Genomic DNA, 16,942 nt, shown 5'->3' with positions numbered 1-16,942 from the left:
CGACAGTCTTAATTCTAACCACACTGAGAAATTAAAGAATTCTTCATTTTGGAAACCTGTGCTGAGCGGATTTAATGACAATGTTCGGAATCCGTGACCTCAGCCTTGCTGCCAATGTATTTCATTTAAATCCATGGTGGGGTAGATAAAAGGTAACAGATACCTTCTCAGTGAAGGATGCTGATGCCCTGTCCTCCCATTCCACTCATGGAATTGAATGTATGTAGATAAGAACACGTGGAGAGAAGACATGTTAAAATAGTTTATAACTGCTTGCCTCACAGTCAGCAGTTTTAAGATCTTCTTCGAGTTTCTTGGTGCTCACATAGGTTTAATTTCTTATATTTATGTTTCCCTTATCTTCGCTGCTTGACTTGCTCACGAAAAAGTGTCACTTATAGTTGTTGAAATGTCATTCATAATTACACTAAAATTATGAAAATATCACACACCGCAATCTGAAACCCTGGCACCTATGGGGCACGGCCTTCATCTTCCTGATGACTTCTGGAAGGAGAGGAATTGGAGGAAAGGCGTAGGCAAATATGCCGGACAATGCTATCGGAAATGCATTCCCCCACGATCCCGGGTGGGGATGCCAACTTACGAAAAATGGGCATTTCGCATCGTGAGCGGGGTGGGTCGCAAAGAAGTTGAGATTTGGCTTGCCCCATCGAAGGAAGCTTCGATTCAGTGTGTTCTGGTCCAGTTCTTACTCATGGCAAGATGTTCGGAACCTGCTCAAGATGTCTGTTAAGTAATTTTGTTTCCCAGACAGATGCTCTGCTATCAGATGTATTTTGTGACAAATGCACCATCTTCAAATTAGCTGAGCTTCCTTGGATAATAGGTGAGATCTGGTGCTGCCTTGTTTTTTTATATAGTCGTTCGTCGTCGTATTGTCAGTTCGTATGAGCACTGAGGTTTGTCGAATCCTGGGGAGGAATGCTTGTAAGTCAAGGTATACTGCCCGTAACTCGAGTATGTTGACTGGAGTCCCTGAAGGGCATTCTGCCATTTCCCACTGAGTTGGAAGTCCTGAAGGAACGCTCCCCACACATCCAAGGATACGTCTAGGGTTATTACCAAAGGTGATGGTGGAGGCAAGAATGGTTGGTTGATTTAGTGGTTACATCCAACAAGCTAGCAAATGAACTATTGTCGGAATGACTAGGACAATGTCGTTGAAGCTTCCAGTCGCTTGCGCCCTTTGGATGTCCAGCTCATCCTGAGGTAGATGCATGTATAGCCGGCAGTGAGGTATTAGATGGATGCAGGAAGACATCATGCCTAGTAGAGATTTGTAAAGGCAAACGTAAAGTGACCACCTTCTTTGTATTGTCTGGTCAGTTATATTAGCTTTTGTTGCTCCTTGAATCTGTCCACCATGGCTTGCATACACTTGTCAGTAAGTTAGGTCTCACGCTCAATCCGACAAAGTACTCTCTCCATCTGTCGCAACTGATAATGTTTTTTTGGGAGCAGTCTTGGACTCAAACTTAAACAGAACGTACCCCACAGACGGGAGGCAACAAAATCTAAACAGTTTTTCGAAATTTTGGGGTTGAGGAGCAATACGTTGGAAGTGCTATTGTTGATACTGCCCTCTATAAGACACCTGCCTTCTTCCTTGGACTCCATGAAAGGGCAATTTTCTATACTACAATGTGCCAAAAACTTGGCAGTGTCTATGTCTGTTCTAATTGCTTGGAGAGCCTTGTTGACATGCTTCCCAAAAAAGCTTGTTCATTATTTGACAGATCTAGTATTTTGGCTTCAACGTCGGGCCTAAATGAGGTAGCTTTAAGCCACTGCTCCAGCCAGCTGTCTGAACCCAGTTGTAGCAATAGCATCACACAGTCGATGATTTCAGAAGAAGTGCATTCCCCAATCTTTTTTGTTTCTCTTTTGATGGCTTCTGGATGTTTGTCTAGATATGGGGAAATAACTGTTGGACCTGGCCATTTCTACACGGTCATTCCCCAAGCTTTTTGCCTTCCTTCTTTCCACTTTACCACTGGTGATCAGTACTGAAGTGCATGTGCTCTCCCTTCTAAACCTGGTATGATTGGCTTACACCTGATTGGCACATTTAATTTACCTATACATCCCTTGTACAGTAATATCCCTTATACAAAGGGCCTGTAAATTAAATACTACTAGTGGGCCTGCAGTGCAAATTGTGCCACCCAAAGAAGTAGCCTTTCAAGCCCGTCTCAGGCCTGCCACCGCAGAGCCTGCATGCACAGTTTACTGCCACAGGGACCTGGCATCTAAATTTACATGCCAGGCATGGTACTCCCCCTTTACTACATTTAAGCCACCCCTAAGGGAAGCCCTAGCTAGCCCTATGGGCAGGGTACTGTGTATGTAAAAGGTAGGACATTTGTCCTTATGTACTACATGTCCTAGTGGTGACAAACAGCCTATGTAGTTTCTCACTACTGTGAGCGCTGCTCCTCTCAGGATTGCATTGGAAATGTCCTAACATATGTCTAAGTGGGGCTGTGTGATCTATGAGGGGTGACATAGGCATGTTTGGTACGGTAGTAAGAAATGCTGCTTACTGGTGTAGGTAGATTTTTATTACCATTGTAGAAATGCCACTTTTAGAAAGTGGGCATTTCTCTGTGCTTATAACTCTGGTGTTTTGCAGCTTGATTCCAATCCACGTCTGTAGTAGTGACAGCTGGGCTTTGAGTATAGTTCTCAGACAGCCTGTACACAGAGACGGAGGAGGTGTAACAAGAATACATCTGCATACTGAATGGTCTTTCTGGGCTGGGAGAGGTAGAGGTGGGGCACACATGCATCTGTTAAGGCTGTGCCCTGTCTGCACACAAAGGGCTTGTTTATTGTTGGGATTGGTGCATCTATGTATCTATGGGCTACTGGGAAGAGGCCGCCTGAGTAATCCCTCTTCTGTTTCTTTCTTTCCGGATCGTGAAAGGCGGGGCCAGGGGAAGGTTTGTAGTTCGCCCAGGGGGGAGTCTTGCTGCCAGGGAAGCAAGAAGCTTTGTTGCTCCGGGCCGCGGTACTACATATTCATGGGCAGCAGCCCTCAGGCCTTTCGGAAATTCTGCACGGGGGAGCCCGAAGAGGCACTCCCCCCATCCTTACAAGTGCGTTTGCCCCCCATATTAGCAACCTACCTGTATTAGGAGCCATTCAGGGTGTTTGTGGGCACAGGCTAGGTTTTGATCGCCCCGGGACAGAGACCTCGATGGAAGCCCCATTCTCACCAAGGAGTAGTAACATATCTGGGGTAAGAGGAGCACAGGAGTCCCTGTGTGGATGTCGTGTGCCCTAGTTACCACACTTGATATAAAAGCAGCACAGATGCGCTATGATTTTTATGTAGACGGTGCTGTAGGGCGATTATCTTAAGGAATCCCCCAGTACCAGGATGCGTGTTTGCCCTCATTTCTTTTTTATCTTTAGGAGGTGATTCCAAGGTGGGCCGTGCCTGCCGTGTTGGGGGATTTGTGCATAAAAGCAGAGTCTACCTGGGAGGATGTTCCTTTTCGTTTTTGTGGGCACTCACCAGGGCTTTATGACTTATACCATATAGGAATGTTTTTTTCTTCTTTTTTAAGGATTGGTGCATCTATGTATCTATGTTGGTAATGGTGATGACCTGCCAACTGGGGAAGATTTAATTCTATGTGCCGTCTTGATGATGTCTTGGCATTCATGATAATGTAGGACATGTGCATTTCTGGTGATAATGGTACAATGACAACTGCTTATTTTTGCAGACTGCTAATAACTATGTACTGATCTGACTCCTGCTGGTTTGCAGAGCATTATTAACCTAAGTGACAGCCTGGCAACTACTTCTGTAGCAGGGTATTACTGATACATGTCATTTTTGATATAATTATGTTTTATAGAATACAGGTTATTTGTATATAACTTGTCAGGGAATTTCCTTTGTGGTGTACTCATTGTGTCACTCGTGGTGTGTTGTTCAAACTCTTTACACAATGCCTTGGGGTAGGCCTGACTGCTCGTGCCAAGCTACCAAGGGGGTGAGCAGGGGTAATCTTGGGTGTGTAACTCTCTTGCCCGGACTAGAGTGGTGGTCCCTGCCTGGCTGAGGTACTTACCCTAGCCAACCAAGAACGCCATTTCTTTCAATAACTGTCTGTCATATCTACCCAGCAGGACCAGTGAATTTGCTGCTCTGTCTGAGCGCCGACATATCTGAACAAAACCTTCCTGTGTTGTCGAAGCATCTGCCGTCTTTATCCAGGGGCGCTGAGGTATTGAAGGATTCCTGGATCATCTTTGAGCTGCCTGAGAGACAAGTGAATCCGGCTTAGGATGACCTGTCTCGCAGGCTGGGGCATCCTCCGGAGCCTTTTATTTTTTATCAAGCCGTGGTAACACTGCCAAGACCGAGCATGGAGTGTGCATTACTTTCAGGCCCTCTTCCCAAATATAATCAATAATAGGCATGGCCCAGACAATCTTCCTGAAAGGTTCTTTAAAATCATAAAGGAAACAGTCCTTTTGTTTTGCTGGAATAGGAAGCCCAAATCGAAGCGCTGCCCTCTCTAACATATTATGAGACCTCTCTACATCTTCTGGTGGAGAGTCAACTGGTGTTGGCAGTACATAATCCTCCCATTCATCATGGAAGTCTTGAAGTTCCCCTTCTGCTCTCTCATCCTCAGCTGATGAGGTTACTCAACTGTGTTACTTGCAGAGAATGTGGTAGTTGCGTTGAAGAAGGCAAGTGGAGTGCAAGTGCTTGAGTTGCAGGTGGAGGTGAAGCGAGGCTGCTCTGAGCAGGATCCGTAGCTGGTGGAAATCTTTTTCTGTAGTCCAACAGCATCATTTGTAGATCTGTCACTCACGTTGATGGAATACATACCATTTCTTCCTGATAAATTGTACTGGTAATTGGCTTGTCAATGACTGGTATATATGATTTACTAGTAAGTCCCTAGTAATGTGCACTATGTGTACTTAGGGCCTGTAAATCAAATGCTACTAGTGGTCCGGCAGCACTATTGAGCCTCCCATATGAGTAGCCCTGTAAACGTGTCTCAGACCTGCCATTGCCGTATTCGAGTGTGTAGTTTTAACTGCCAGTTCAATTTGGCAAGTACATCCACTTGCCAGGCTCAAACTTTACCTTTTACTACATGTACGTCACCCCTAGGGTAGGCCCAAGACAGCCCCATGGGCAAGGTGCAGTATATTTAAAAGGTTATGTACTGGAGTGCTTTACATGTTCTGATAGTGAAATTCTCCTAAATTCGTTTTTCACTATTGCAAACCCTATCTCGCCTACAGGTTAACATGGAGATTGCCTTTAAATATGTTTCAAGTGCCATTTCCTGCTGGGAGCATACAGAGAAATGGAGTCAAGGGACTCTGAACTCACAATTTAAAAACACATCTTTTAGTCAGGTTGATTTTAAGAGTGCAAGTTTGAAAATGCAGCTTTTAAAAAGTGGGCAGCTTCTTGCTTAACCATTCTGTGCCTCTGCCTGGTTGTGGAATACACGTCAGAGTCAGGATGACAGTTGGGCTGTTTGTGAATTCACTCTAGACAGTCACACAAAGTGAGCTGAGATGTGTCCTGCATATCCTGATAGGCCTTCCTGGGCTAGAGTGGAGGGAGGAGCGGACACTAGCACCTGAATAGGGCTGTGCCTGGCCTCACACAAAGCTGTCTCTACCCACCTGGAGTGTGTACGGGGCCAGGGCAGGAAAGGCAGAGTCTTGTTCACTACAAAGATTTTCCTTTGAAGTTTGCCTACTTCAAAGGCAGAAATGAGTATACCTATTGGGCCTTTGAGACCACAACTTCAGAACACTTCTGGACTGAGGACATTCTGCCAGGAAGAAGAGCTGGTTACTCGAAGGAGGGACTGCCAATCTTCCTGTTGCTTTGCTGTGCTGGCCTGCTGCTTCTGTCCAAGGAGTGAAAGAATTGGACTTTGCTTTCTACATCCTGTTTTCCAAGGTACTCCTGTTAGAAGCCTCAGGTGTAGGAAAGTACCCTCTTTTTGGCATGGTTACCCTAATTTTTTGCCTGCTCTCCGCCCATTTCCTGGCACGGGATGGCAGCTGGCTGATGGATGTAAGGTCCTGCTCAGGCAGCTGGACAGAGCAGTAATTGACCCTAATCCTGAGCTGAGTCAGAGAAAGATGACATTCCTGGACGACCCATAAGTTGTGCAACTATGCCTCTGTAGCCTACTGCGTTATTCTTTTCGTACAGGTTACAGTGTACATTGGTGTGACTCTGGTCTCTGTGGACCCAAGGAGACTGGAGTTGCGTCCTACACCATCCTTTCCCATTGACATTTAATGGAGTGTCCCTACAGTGAAAAGACAGTAAGCACACGGACTATCCTCACATGTGAACACCTATCTCATGAGGCCTACTCCAGGTCACCACCCACTCTGCATAGTCCCTTCTGTGCCAGACTACTTAAGCGCAGTTCTTGGGCTGCGCACTCCAAGAATCTGTGCAACTAGCCCAGGGCCTCCTACTCTCACTTGGTCATAGCAGCCTTTCCCTCATCAGGCGGCACCGGCAGTAAACATGTGCAGTCAATTTTACCACAAGCTTACTTTGGGGAGTCCCAAACTATGAGGCTCTCTCAAAGCAAAAGGTCAAAAACCAGGTAATCCAAAAGTGAAAAATCCAAGCAGACCCGAGGTCAGAACCGTCCTCACACCATGCTTACCTTTGAGTTGAGAACAGCCCCCATTTAAGGTTAGATCTGTAAGGGTTGGAGGTGGGATACTGATTGATTGTAAAGTTGTGAAGAAGTTTCATTGTGATCTGTTTGTATTTGCAGCATTGCTGGCGGGCGGCATGCTTGATCAGCCAGTCATACAGATAAGAAAAGATGAAGATGCCCTGCCTGCGCAGCCACCAAAGTGAGGGTCTTAGTGAACACCTGAGGTGCAGTAGTAACCTCGAGCAGCACTATGAATTGGTAATGCTTTCCGCTGACCACGAACCTGTGAAATTGGTGATGGGCCAGATGCATTGGTAAATAGGCGTCCTTCAGGTTGAGCGTGGACATCAAGTCGCCTCGATGGAGAAGAGCAATAAGATCTTCGAGTGTAACCATATGGAAGTGCTCTGAAAAGATGAATTTATTTATGAGCCTGAGGTACAGAATGGGCCTGAGGCACCCATCCTTTTTGGTTATTAGGAAGTACAGAGTACACTCCTGTGTCCTACTGATGATAGGGGATGGGTCCTATAGACCCTTTCAGGAGGAGCGCTTGCACCTCTCCTCCCTCAGAAGCCTTTGATGTTCTGGGGAGAGTATGTGTTTGCAAGGTGGAATAGTGGAGGTGCGGAAGTGCGCTGCAAGACAATAAACATGTTGGATAATATCCAACAACTACTAGTTTGAAGTGACAATTTGCCATGTGGGACAAAAACCTTGCAGGTGCCACCAACCGGCACTGTTTGGTCATGGATGTTGGGGGGAGGGACGACGACAAGTCTGGGTTTAGTGGTGGTTGCAGCTCCCTTTGGGGAGCCGCCTCTGCCTCTAAATTTGTTGCCCCTGTAGGGCCGTCCAAGGTAACCACTGGGAGATGATTGCTATCCTTGGGTACGCCATTCAAAAAGAGGGGGGGTGCCCTTGTCACTGCAACTCTTGGACAAACTATGGGCCTGATTTAGTGTTTGGAGGAAGGGTTACTCCATCACAAATGTGACAGATATCCCATCTGCCGTATTACAAGTTCCATAAGCTACAATGGAATTGTAATACAGTGACAGGATATCTGTCACATTTGTGATGGAGTAACCCTCTCTGCCAAACTCTAAATCAGGCCCCAAACATATTAGAGTAACTCAAATACTATATATCCTTGTACACAACCCTGTGTGCATTTATTATTGTATTTATGCATTTGGGGACGGCTAGTCATATTTACAAACACATTGACATATAATCACAAAAAGCATATATACATTCTGTGGTCATTTCTTGCCTGTCGCACCCACAATTTTTGGAACTAATAAATGATGTTTATAAAGTAGCACTTCAAAATGTTCAAAATCCACCAGGTAGCAAGGGAAACAAACAAGTAGCATCTTTTGCTGTCAAATTAAACACTTCCCCAACATGAAAAGTTATGAAAGTTCATCTTCTGTTGGCACCTTTAAAGTTATAGCTGGTCGATGCATTTTCCTGCCTTTCTAGAATTCCAGGCCTCATCAGGACCGGTGTTTTTGTACAAGGATATATGGTATTTGTGAGTTATTCTGATACATTTAGTTTGACAATTTCTTCTTGTGACTGGCAAACTAATACATGTTTTTGCACACATAAATTAATGATATATATATGGGTTTCTAGGCGTCCCATTATTTTTTGGTCAGTCTCTGGGTACACTGGTAGGACCGGAGGAGGTGGTATTCAAGCTTCCACAACAGGGTGTGCCATTAAATGAGCCAAGGGAGCAGGTGTCTGAAGTGCGCCCATCACCACAGCGGTTTCCTTTTCTTTACTTATCTTTACTGATCCTTTCTAACATTGGTCCACTTGTGGGGCAAATAGATGCAGGCCATTAAAAAGCACAGTAAATAGGTTCTGCTGAACTTCTGGCTTGAAGCCAGAGGCACAGAGCCAGACGTGTGTGAGTTGAAGGACACTGGAATAAACCACGCTGGCAGAAGGGTCTGAGGCATCTAGGGCACAATGAAAGTAGTGTTTGATATCTGCTTGCCCTCAGAAACTATTTCATATCCACTCTTTCTGTGTTATTCTGGGAGGTGCTGAAGGAGCTCCTCCATCTCGCCTCAATGGGTACGATCATAGTATGAGAGATCAACTGAGTTGGAGATACTCCATTGGTTGGCTGACTGTCACCCTTTTGACCATTTCATCTATGTGTGTACTCTCCTTTTTTGGTGGCCGGGCATCCCTATGGCCTGGGAATTGGCTCACTTACAAGCAGTAGTAACAACTAGAGATTCAGGCGGGAGCTGCCCACAAATATAACAAGGTCAATATGGGAGGCTTTTTATTTTTCATCTACTCTTGATGTTATGAGCCTGGCTCAGACAGAGTCTTTAAAAATGTCGGGCATATGGCATAGTAAGCCCTTAAGCATAGGGAGATTCCGAGTGGACCGGTGAGTGGAGGAGAGTGATTTAAAAAAGAAGTCCTCCCCTAGAGGCTCTGTATGAAGATGCACTTAACGGAACAAAGCAGCCTTATCACAGAGTTCCTGATAGGATGTTGAATCATCCCGAGTGGAAGGACTGGCAGGGTACAAATCAGGGTTTGTGTCTGCTTCATAGGAGTTCCACAGGTTACCGCCATAGGGGTGTCAAATGTGTCATGCCTTCCCCCTCCCCATGTCAGAGTGAGGAGACCTCCCAGGAATGATGTCAAGTGGGTCCCCTGGAGAAGCAGGTGGGGAAGGTGAAGGCTGGCAACTGGGTGAGGGGATGGGTGTAGATGGGAAAAGGGGCTGGTAATCTTATCCACCTTCTTGTGTTACTTTGGTGGAAACAGCATCTCCAAGGCTTCACTGATAGACCACTGGCGTTTCAAGGGTGGAGTAACAGTAGACATGGAGGGCGGGTAAGGATCCGGCCCATAGGATGGTGGACGATCAGGTGCTTCTGCCTTGCGTTGATCTCCTGCACTTAGTGGACAATCTACTTGACTGGATCGAACAAGTCTCAAGTGTCGTCGCTGCTCCTGTGCTACATCTTGAGTTGATGCCTGCCAGTTGCAAAGCGTGTTTTTGGAACAAAGAAGCAGGAGGAATCTTCGTTGTGCCATGGCAACAGGCACAAACTGCAGACTTGATGGATGTCAGTCAGCGGATATCTCCCGTTGCAACAAGGACAATATCGGCATGGTGTCAGTTCCATCACTGTAGAGACATGGTGATGAGAGGCGGATAAGCAACTAAAGTAGGTGTCAGAGGATGAGGCCAACAAGGGGCCGCAATCTACCAGGACCCAGCTCGAGCGAAGTAAGCAAGTGTGGACTTCATATGGAGGGAAAGAGAGACACAATCGAAGTATAATACTGACGAAGGGAAAAAAAAACCTGTGTGAACCCAAAATCACCACCACAACAGTGTCGACCCGAGTAAAGCAGCAAACAAGATGGCAGAAAGAAAGCAATTTAACAATGGAGCCAAAGACCATGCACATTATCATGAAGAGGAGGAGTCATTTTATATCATGACACAAAAGACTTCTCTGAAGAAAAACAACTTGCATACAACTGGGCCCTACAGTACATGGCAGGTGTATGCACAGCATGTGTACCTACAGCCACACAAGCCTCGAACATGATTGTTCCTTCCGCAACCAACTCCTGAACCCACTTTTTATATTGCTCTGGAATATGTTGGATGAGTTCTTCCATTTGATCCCACTGTGCACGGTCGTACAAAGAGCCTAGAGAATTGGAAAGATGCCAATGGGTGGCACACTGTGCTACAACACGCTTTTTGCCCACATCAACCTTCTTACTTTACTGGTCTGGAGGGGGTGACTCTCCTGTGTCCTGGGAATTAGCACACTTTCTGGCTGCGAGTACGACTAAGGAGTGGGTGGTAACTGGCCCTCAATATAAGGTGGATCAGAGACACCTTATTTTTTTTTTGTACCACAGGCAGGAATTATCACAACTTCACAGGCTCCTTAAATATGTCACTAGTTGGCTGAAGCATGCCTTTAAGCATGAGGAGATAGGTACTGGAGGGATTGCTGCATGGAGGAGAGGATTAGGAAGCCATCTTCCTCTGGTTGAACATTCATTTCCATCTTATGGAAGGTGGCAGTCTTGTGCAGGTAGTGTCATCTGCGGTGAGGGCTTGGTGGGATATAGGTCTGGATCAGTGTCAGCTGGGGTCTCTATATCATGGTCGTTCCAAGGGTCAGGGGCCTGTGTATCATATGGTAAGTCATAAGGTTCATACTGGGAATCAGGACTGTCTCCCAGCCCCCCATAGTGAATGTAGCTGGGGGTCCACAGGTAGCAGAGGAGAGATGGGCACAGGAAGAGAATGGTGGGATGGGTGGGATCTGGGTGCAAACAAGAGAGTGGAGAGATGCCTCTATCCATGGTGCTGAGACTACTTGGGGATTAGCACCGTCTATGGGTTTAGGGCCTCCTCAAATGTCAGCATCCTCTTGTGAGGAACTGGGTCCTTAGGTGCATGGGGAGGCTTGGCCAGGATCTGACTGTGCAAGGTTGAATGTGAACTAACCTCTGCCTGGCATCGACCTGCTCTTGGGAGTCATTGGAAGATCGGTTGATCGAGATCCTCAGAAGAAAGAGAGAAGGCCTTCCAGTGACCTGAGGGTGTTGAAGCGTGCTTCAGTTTGAAGGCATGTGGCTCAGCAGATCTCTGTTTCAAAGATTTCGGCTCAGTGGATCTTGGCTCCAACAGAGGTCTTGATGGAGTCTTGGAAACTGGCACTAAGGTGGTGGTCGATGTAGACACACAAGGCTATGGGGAGGACTTTGACACTGAGTGTTGTGCAGGCATCTGGTCTGACTCAGATAATCAAACATTCAGACCATGGCCATAAAGCAGTGGTGGACTGGAGACCTCATGAGTGGTTTGGGAGCTGGAAGCTGGCATCTCCTGGGGATGAGTGGAGTGTGAGAGAGTAGTACTCACTCCAACAACCTTTGGAGGCGGACGCAGAGCCGGTGGGGGGCTTCTCTTCATTAGCATCAGAGTTAGCGCTATCTGCTGAGAAGGCCTCTTCCAACTCCACGCCTGGAGCATTCAGCTGCTGAAGATCTTCAGGGTACCGGTTCCTAAAGAGGTCCAGAGTATAGTCCACCCCTTGCCAATACACCTTGGAGGCAGCGGCAAACCAACGTGCCCGACTATTCTGAAGTGTTTTCATATTCTGAAATACTGGGTATCCAACATAAGAGTTCTCTCGTGGTCAGGGGACAAATATAAGTTACAGGTTTCATGTAGGTTTGTCCTCTAGCACTTGGTTTGGAAAGTGGGGCAGAAACAGAACTGAGTCTTTTCTATCAATTGGACATTCTCAGGCACGAAAGTGATGATGGTCTGGAGGGGCTGAGCCCCAAATGGAGGAAAAGTCATTGACTGTGGAACAGAGTCAAAGTGGATACGCAACAGTACAAACAGACTGGTAAGCGGGACTGTAGACTCTACCGACAGGTAACGGATCCAAGAGCCCATTGAGACCATCACACGGCATTGAACCAGAGCTCACAGAGACACGTCTAAACAGGACGGTAGAGAAAAAAAAACTAACAATGGAGTGGATGCAATAGGTATATCTCATGAGTCTAAAAAAAAGTATTCGAAGAAAAACAAGTTGTGCATGTCCGAACCCAACACCATATGGCAGGAATGTGCACAGAATATATATCTACAGGTACACATGCCACAAACATTTATTATGGTGGAATATGGGGCGAACGGGGAGGGTAATGGAGTTCAAGGTGCTCTCAGCTCATTGGATGAAGGTTGGGTCTTATTTAATGAGGTGACTGGTATACTTTAAAAATGTGTGTTCTATTTTTTACTGAAATTTCGGGATATTGTTACTGAAATGCTATTGTGGGAAGTCCGAACTCTAGATCTCAGAAAAAGCACGAGACAAACAGACCGTGATTCCCCATGTCAGATAATGTTTAAATATAATTTAACGTACAAACTAACATGTCCAACAGAGGTTTACATCACTGAGCCAAAGAGATGGCAGTTTACATCATTAATTATTAGGCCTTTATTACTCACCCAATAGTTGCTAGAACTGTAAGGTACTGATTGATCTGTAGCATAGCAGCATCCAGCAACGTGTGGATGTTTTGCAGGCACTGCAGACGTGCTTCCAAATTTTGTCGCTCATGTCCCTCCATGGCATGAAGCTCATCATCTGTCAGGCCAGCAAAACCTGCCGGAGGCACTGGCATGGGTGGGAATCCTGAAACAGAATTACAAATTGAGGGTTTAGCAATACAAAGGGAGAAAACATGTTAAATGTTCATAATTGTGCAGAGGCTCCTTTAAGTGTAAAGCCAAAGATTGCAGCTGGACAGCCTAAGAATTATTCTTTATTAAGATGTGATTTTTGAATCCGGATAAGACCTAAAACTGTGCAGTGGGTAGAGGTGGACAATTCAGAGACCACAACGTTGTGAGACATCTCAAGTATGCTGAGTGGCTAGGCATTTCTCAACTGGGGAAAAAGCTGGGCTACAAAAGGACTTCAAATTCATATGTTCATATCGAACTGGACAGACAACTTGGCAGAGGAATTATCTCCCAGAAATAAAAAGCCTGAGGTATGTGATAGAGCAACACCATAAATGCATGTAGAATAACTTTGGGAAGAGATCATATTGACACTTCGTAATCAATACAACCATACATTGCATTTTGGATTGGGGTACATATTACATGACCTGTTGACGACTTTTAAAATATTTAAATAGGAAAGGTTGATATCAAATCGAGGAACATCTCTCATGCTTTTATGGTCAGTGCCCATGGTTCTCATCCTTTATGGGCAATAGATATCAAATGGTGAAAAACTCAAGTACATAACAGAAAGAACTGCAAAGTCTTGTGGCGACCTCAAGGGCACTATCCTACCTCCTACCATTTTCAACACAAAGCAGTTAGGTCCCATTTCCTACACTAATGCGCACATGATCCTTACACCAACTATCAAGGACATCTTCACTCTGATCAATCAAGACGTCACTCTTGGAAAGTCTGAAATCAATCATTTTTGCTTTCACCACCACCCTCGTCCCCCCCCAATAAAATACACCGGCTTACCCTTAAACTCTTCCTTTAACTCTGATAACATACAACCACCAATTGGCCTATACCTATATTCTGTCCAAAAACAAAACTGAGCATTAAATTTCATAAGACAGCCTTAAACAAAAAACAAATCTTAACACTTGTTGTCTCTTGGAGACTTCTATTTAAAAGGATGCTCTGACTAAATACTTGACCGCTGCCAGACTTGATAATGAGCCAAGAAAATTCAACCACCCTGCGACTATACTACATAATCTTCATTTGCCATCAATAACAGCAAGTGTTGCATCCAAATGATGTAGCCTCCCCTACAATGTCTTACACCAGTATATCATGTTATTTCTAAGAATGTCTCTATATCGTGGGTGATGAGAAGTTTTTAAAGCGTGAACTACCTAAACAAGATTTAAAACCTTTTACTGAGAAGCAAGTACCACTATAATCTGCAGAATTGTTTTTTCTAAATCACCCAAAAAAACTATTTACTCAACTTTTGTACCTATTCTTGAGCTGATGTTCCTTACTAAAAGGTGTACAGTACTCCTGCTACACAATTATTGGTCTGCAATGCTGTCCTATGTTCTCTTGACCGCAACATTATTTTCTCCACAATGCACTCATGTTCTTCAGATGCTTCTTCAGGTTTACTGTGATAAGTTCTCAGTAATGTTTCCAAATATGATATTGGTGCAACTGAGCTATATGAAATTGTCACATAAATGAAATAAATGCAGTACAAAGTGATATGAATGAAAAAAGAGAGGGTTAAAGAGGAAGGGTAACATAATATGATCGATTTTTGAAGTTTGTAAGATAATGATGACCCCCTGACAGGTACTTTCATTGTCAAAGACCATTTTGGCACAGAAAATGTAAACGTCATTTAACTATTACGGTCATCTAACTATGCATCAGCTCCAACTGCTCTGTAAGTTACTTACCTCTAAATCCTAGTTCTCTTCCAGGGGTATCCTCATCAAAGTCATAAACATTGAATATTCCCGCCCTTGTGCGGGGACCCCGGAGCATATATAAAATACACATATATAAAGTATGAAATATGCACGAAAAATATGTATAGCATTTTTAGTAGACAAATTTTCATACTAAACTCATATATACATGTGTAAAACAGCAATGCAGACTATAATCATAAACAGGCTAAAATGCTTTATTTCAATGGAGTTTTTTTTTTTTTTTAATTGTTCTCAAAATTACAATAAGAGAAAAAATATCTACTAAAACCACACCACAGAGCCCAGGGAAATCAGTAGTAGTAATCATCAGAGAAAAAAAGATAAAAAACTACATTGAAAAACACTAGAGCATTTTTAGCCAATAGGCTGCATGCAGGTTAACACAGGAGAACCATAAAAACTTTGGCACTGTGCCTTTAAGACCCTCAGCACCTCCAGTATCCTACCATGCCTCAGGGGCATGACCTTTAATGCAATATTTCTCTTCTAACACTTACATATGAGTCAGGAATCTGCTCTGATGCCCTTACATGCATCAGAGCTTTTCTCACGGCTTGAAAATCTTCTCTCACCCCGATAATACCCAGCTTATTTCCATCTCCGACATCATGTCCACCCAAACCAGTTTCCATGCCTGCACTCTCTAAGTCTGAAACTGGACGTGAAACAACTGTCTGAAGATGATTACTAATAAAACTGAAGTCATGTTTGGAAAAACTACATCTTCTTGGGCTGAAGGCCGGTGGCCTTGAGAACTGGAGAAAAGTCGAGGTATTGTGAGAGACAACAATTTGTCCATAGTCCACCACATCAATTCACTCTCTGCTTCTTGTTTTCCCGTTCTAACAATGCTCCGCAAAGTTTTCACATGGATCCCCTTACAGACCTGTTTCAGGTCCTGAGCTCGCCCCCCACGACCGCAGCGCCAACCTGCTGCCTCCTGCCTCTGTCCCCTGACCACGCTGCTGTTTGCGTGTTCGAGGCCCTCCTCCACCCGCAGGCATCCTCCTGCGCCTCATCCCTGGGGTCTAGTGGGCTCTGACTAGCTTCACTTGACCCGTGTGCCGCTTTCCGCCGTCCCGTAAGTGTTTTTCGTTTTTTTTCGCTTTTTTCAGCGCCTCGCCGCCGGCGCTTCTGCCCCCTTTGTGCCCCCCTGATTGCTGTCTCCCAGATCGTATATTGTGCCATTTTGTTTTTTCTGATTGTGTGCTTTTCTTATTGTAACTGCTGTTTTTTGCTCGTTTTCAGTGTTTTTGCCCCTTGTGCGCTCCCCGTTCCCTGCCGCTGCCTCCCTGCGGCCCCGCCCCCCTCGCGCCCCCATTTGCCGCTCCCTCCCGCCTCCCGCCTCCCAGCTGCTCCTCCCTCCCCCCTCCCTTCTTAATGGCTGGCGCTGCGCGTCGCGAGTGAGCGACCTCTGACCTGTTTCAGGTCCTGAGCTCGCCCCCCACGACCGCAGCGCCAACCTGCTGCCTCCTGCCTCTGTCCCCTGACCACGCTGCTGTTTGCGTGTTCGAGGCCCTCCTCCACCCGCAGGCATCCTCCTGCGCCTCATCCCTGGGGTCTAGTGGGCTCTGACTAGCTTCACTTGACCCGTGTGCCGCTTTCCGCCGTCCCGTAAGTGTTTTTCGTTTTTTTCGCTTTTTTCAGCGCCTCGCCGCCGGCGCTTCTGCCCCCTTTGTGCCCCCCTGATTGCTGTCTCCCCGATCGTATATTGTGCCATTTTGTTTTTTCTGATTGTGTGCTTTTCTTATTGTAACTGCTGTTTTTTGCTCGTTTTCAGTGTTTTTGCCCCTTGTGCGCTCCCCGTTCCCTGCCGCTGCCTCCCTGCGGCCCCGCCCCCCTCGCGCCCCCCATTTGCCGCTCCCTCCCGCCTCCCAGCTGCTCCTCCCTCCCCCCTCCCTTCTTAATGGCTGGCGCTGCGCGACCGCGCAGCGGGCGCGCCGCTGGCGCGCCAGAGGCAAGCCCGTCTGCGCCCGTCCGCGCCTGGACCGCGCCCAGCGCCACACCCCCTGGCCCTTGCGCCCCCCGCATCCGCTACTCGATCAACGAACTCCGCGCCTTCAACCCCGGCCCCTCCACTGAATGCTACCGGGCATCCCCGAAGCACACTAAAGGACCTTTTTCCTGCCGTACCTGCAACTTCTCCTGCATCAGAACGACCAATCCAACTACGA

At 46.1% G+C, this 16,942-nt stretch overlaps 1 protein-coding gene across 1 annotated transcript in view; it reads right to left on the bottom strand.

Moving 5' to 3' along the window:
• Window positions 1-16,942, bottom strand: part of SYVN1 (synoviolin 1) — a 238,252-nt gene that overhangs the window by 42,783 nt on the left and 178,527 nt on the right. The window contains exon 14 of the mRNA XM_069208078.1: window positions 12,757-12,943. Within this exon, the coding sequence (XP_069064179.1) occupies window positions 12,757-12,943 (187 nt within the window). The remainder of the gene's footprint in view (window positions 1-12,756; window positions 12,944-16,942) is intronic.

The sequence above is a fragment of the Pleurodeles waltl genome, chromosome 9 (assembly GCF_031143425.1).
Source record: "Pleurodeles waltl isolate 20211129_DDA chromosome 9, aPleWal1.hap1.20221129, whole genome shotgun sequence".
NCBI lineage: Eukaryota > Metazoa > Chordata > Amphibia > Caudata > Salamandridae > Pleurodeles > Pleurodeles waltl.
This window is presented reverse-complemented; position numbering and strand designations above follow the sequence as displayed.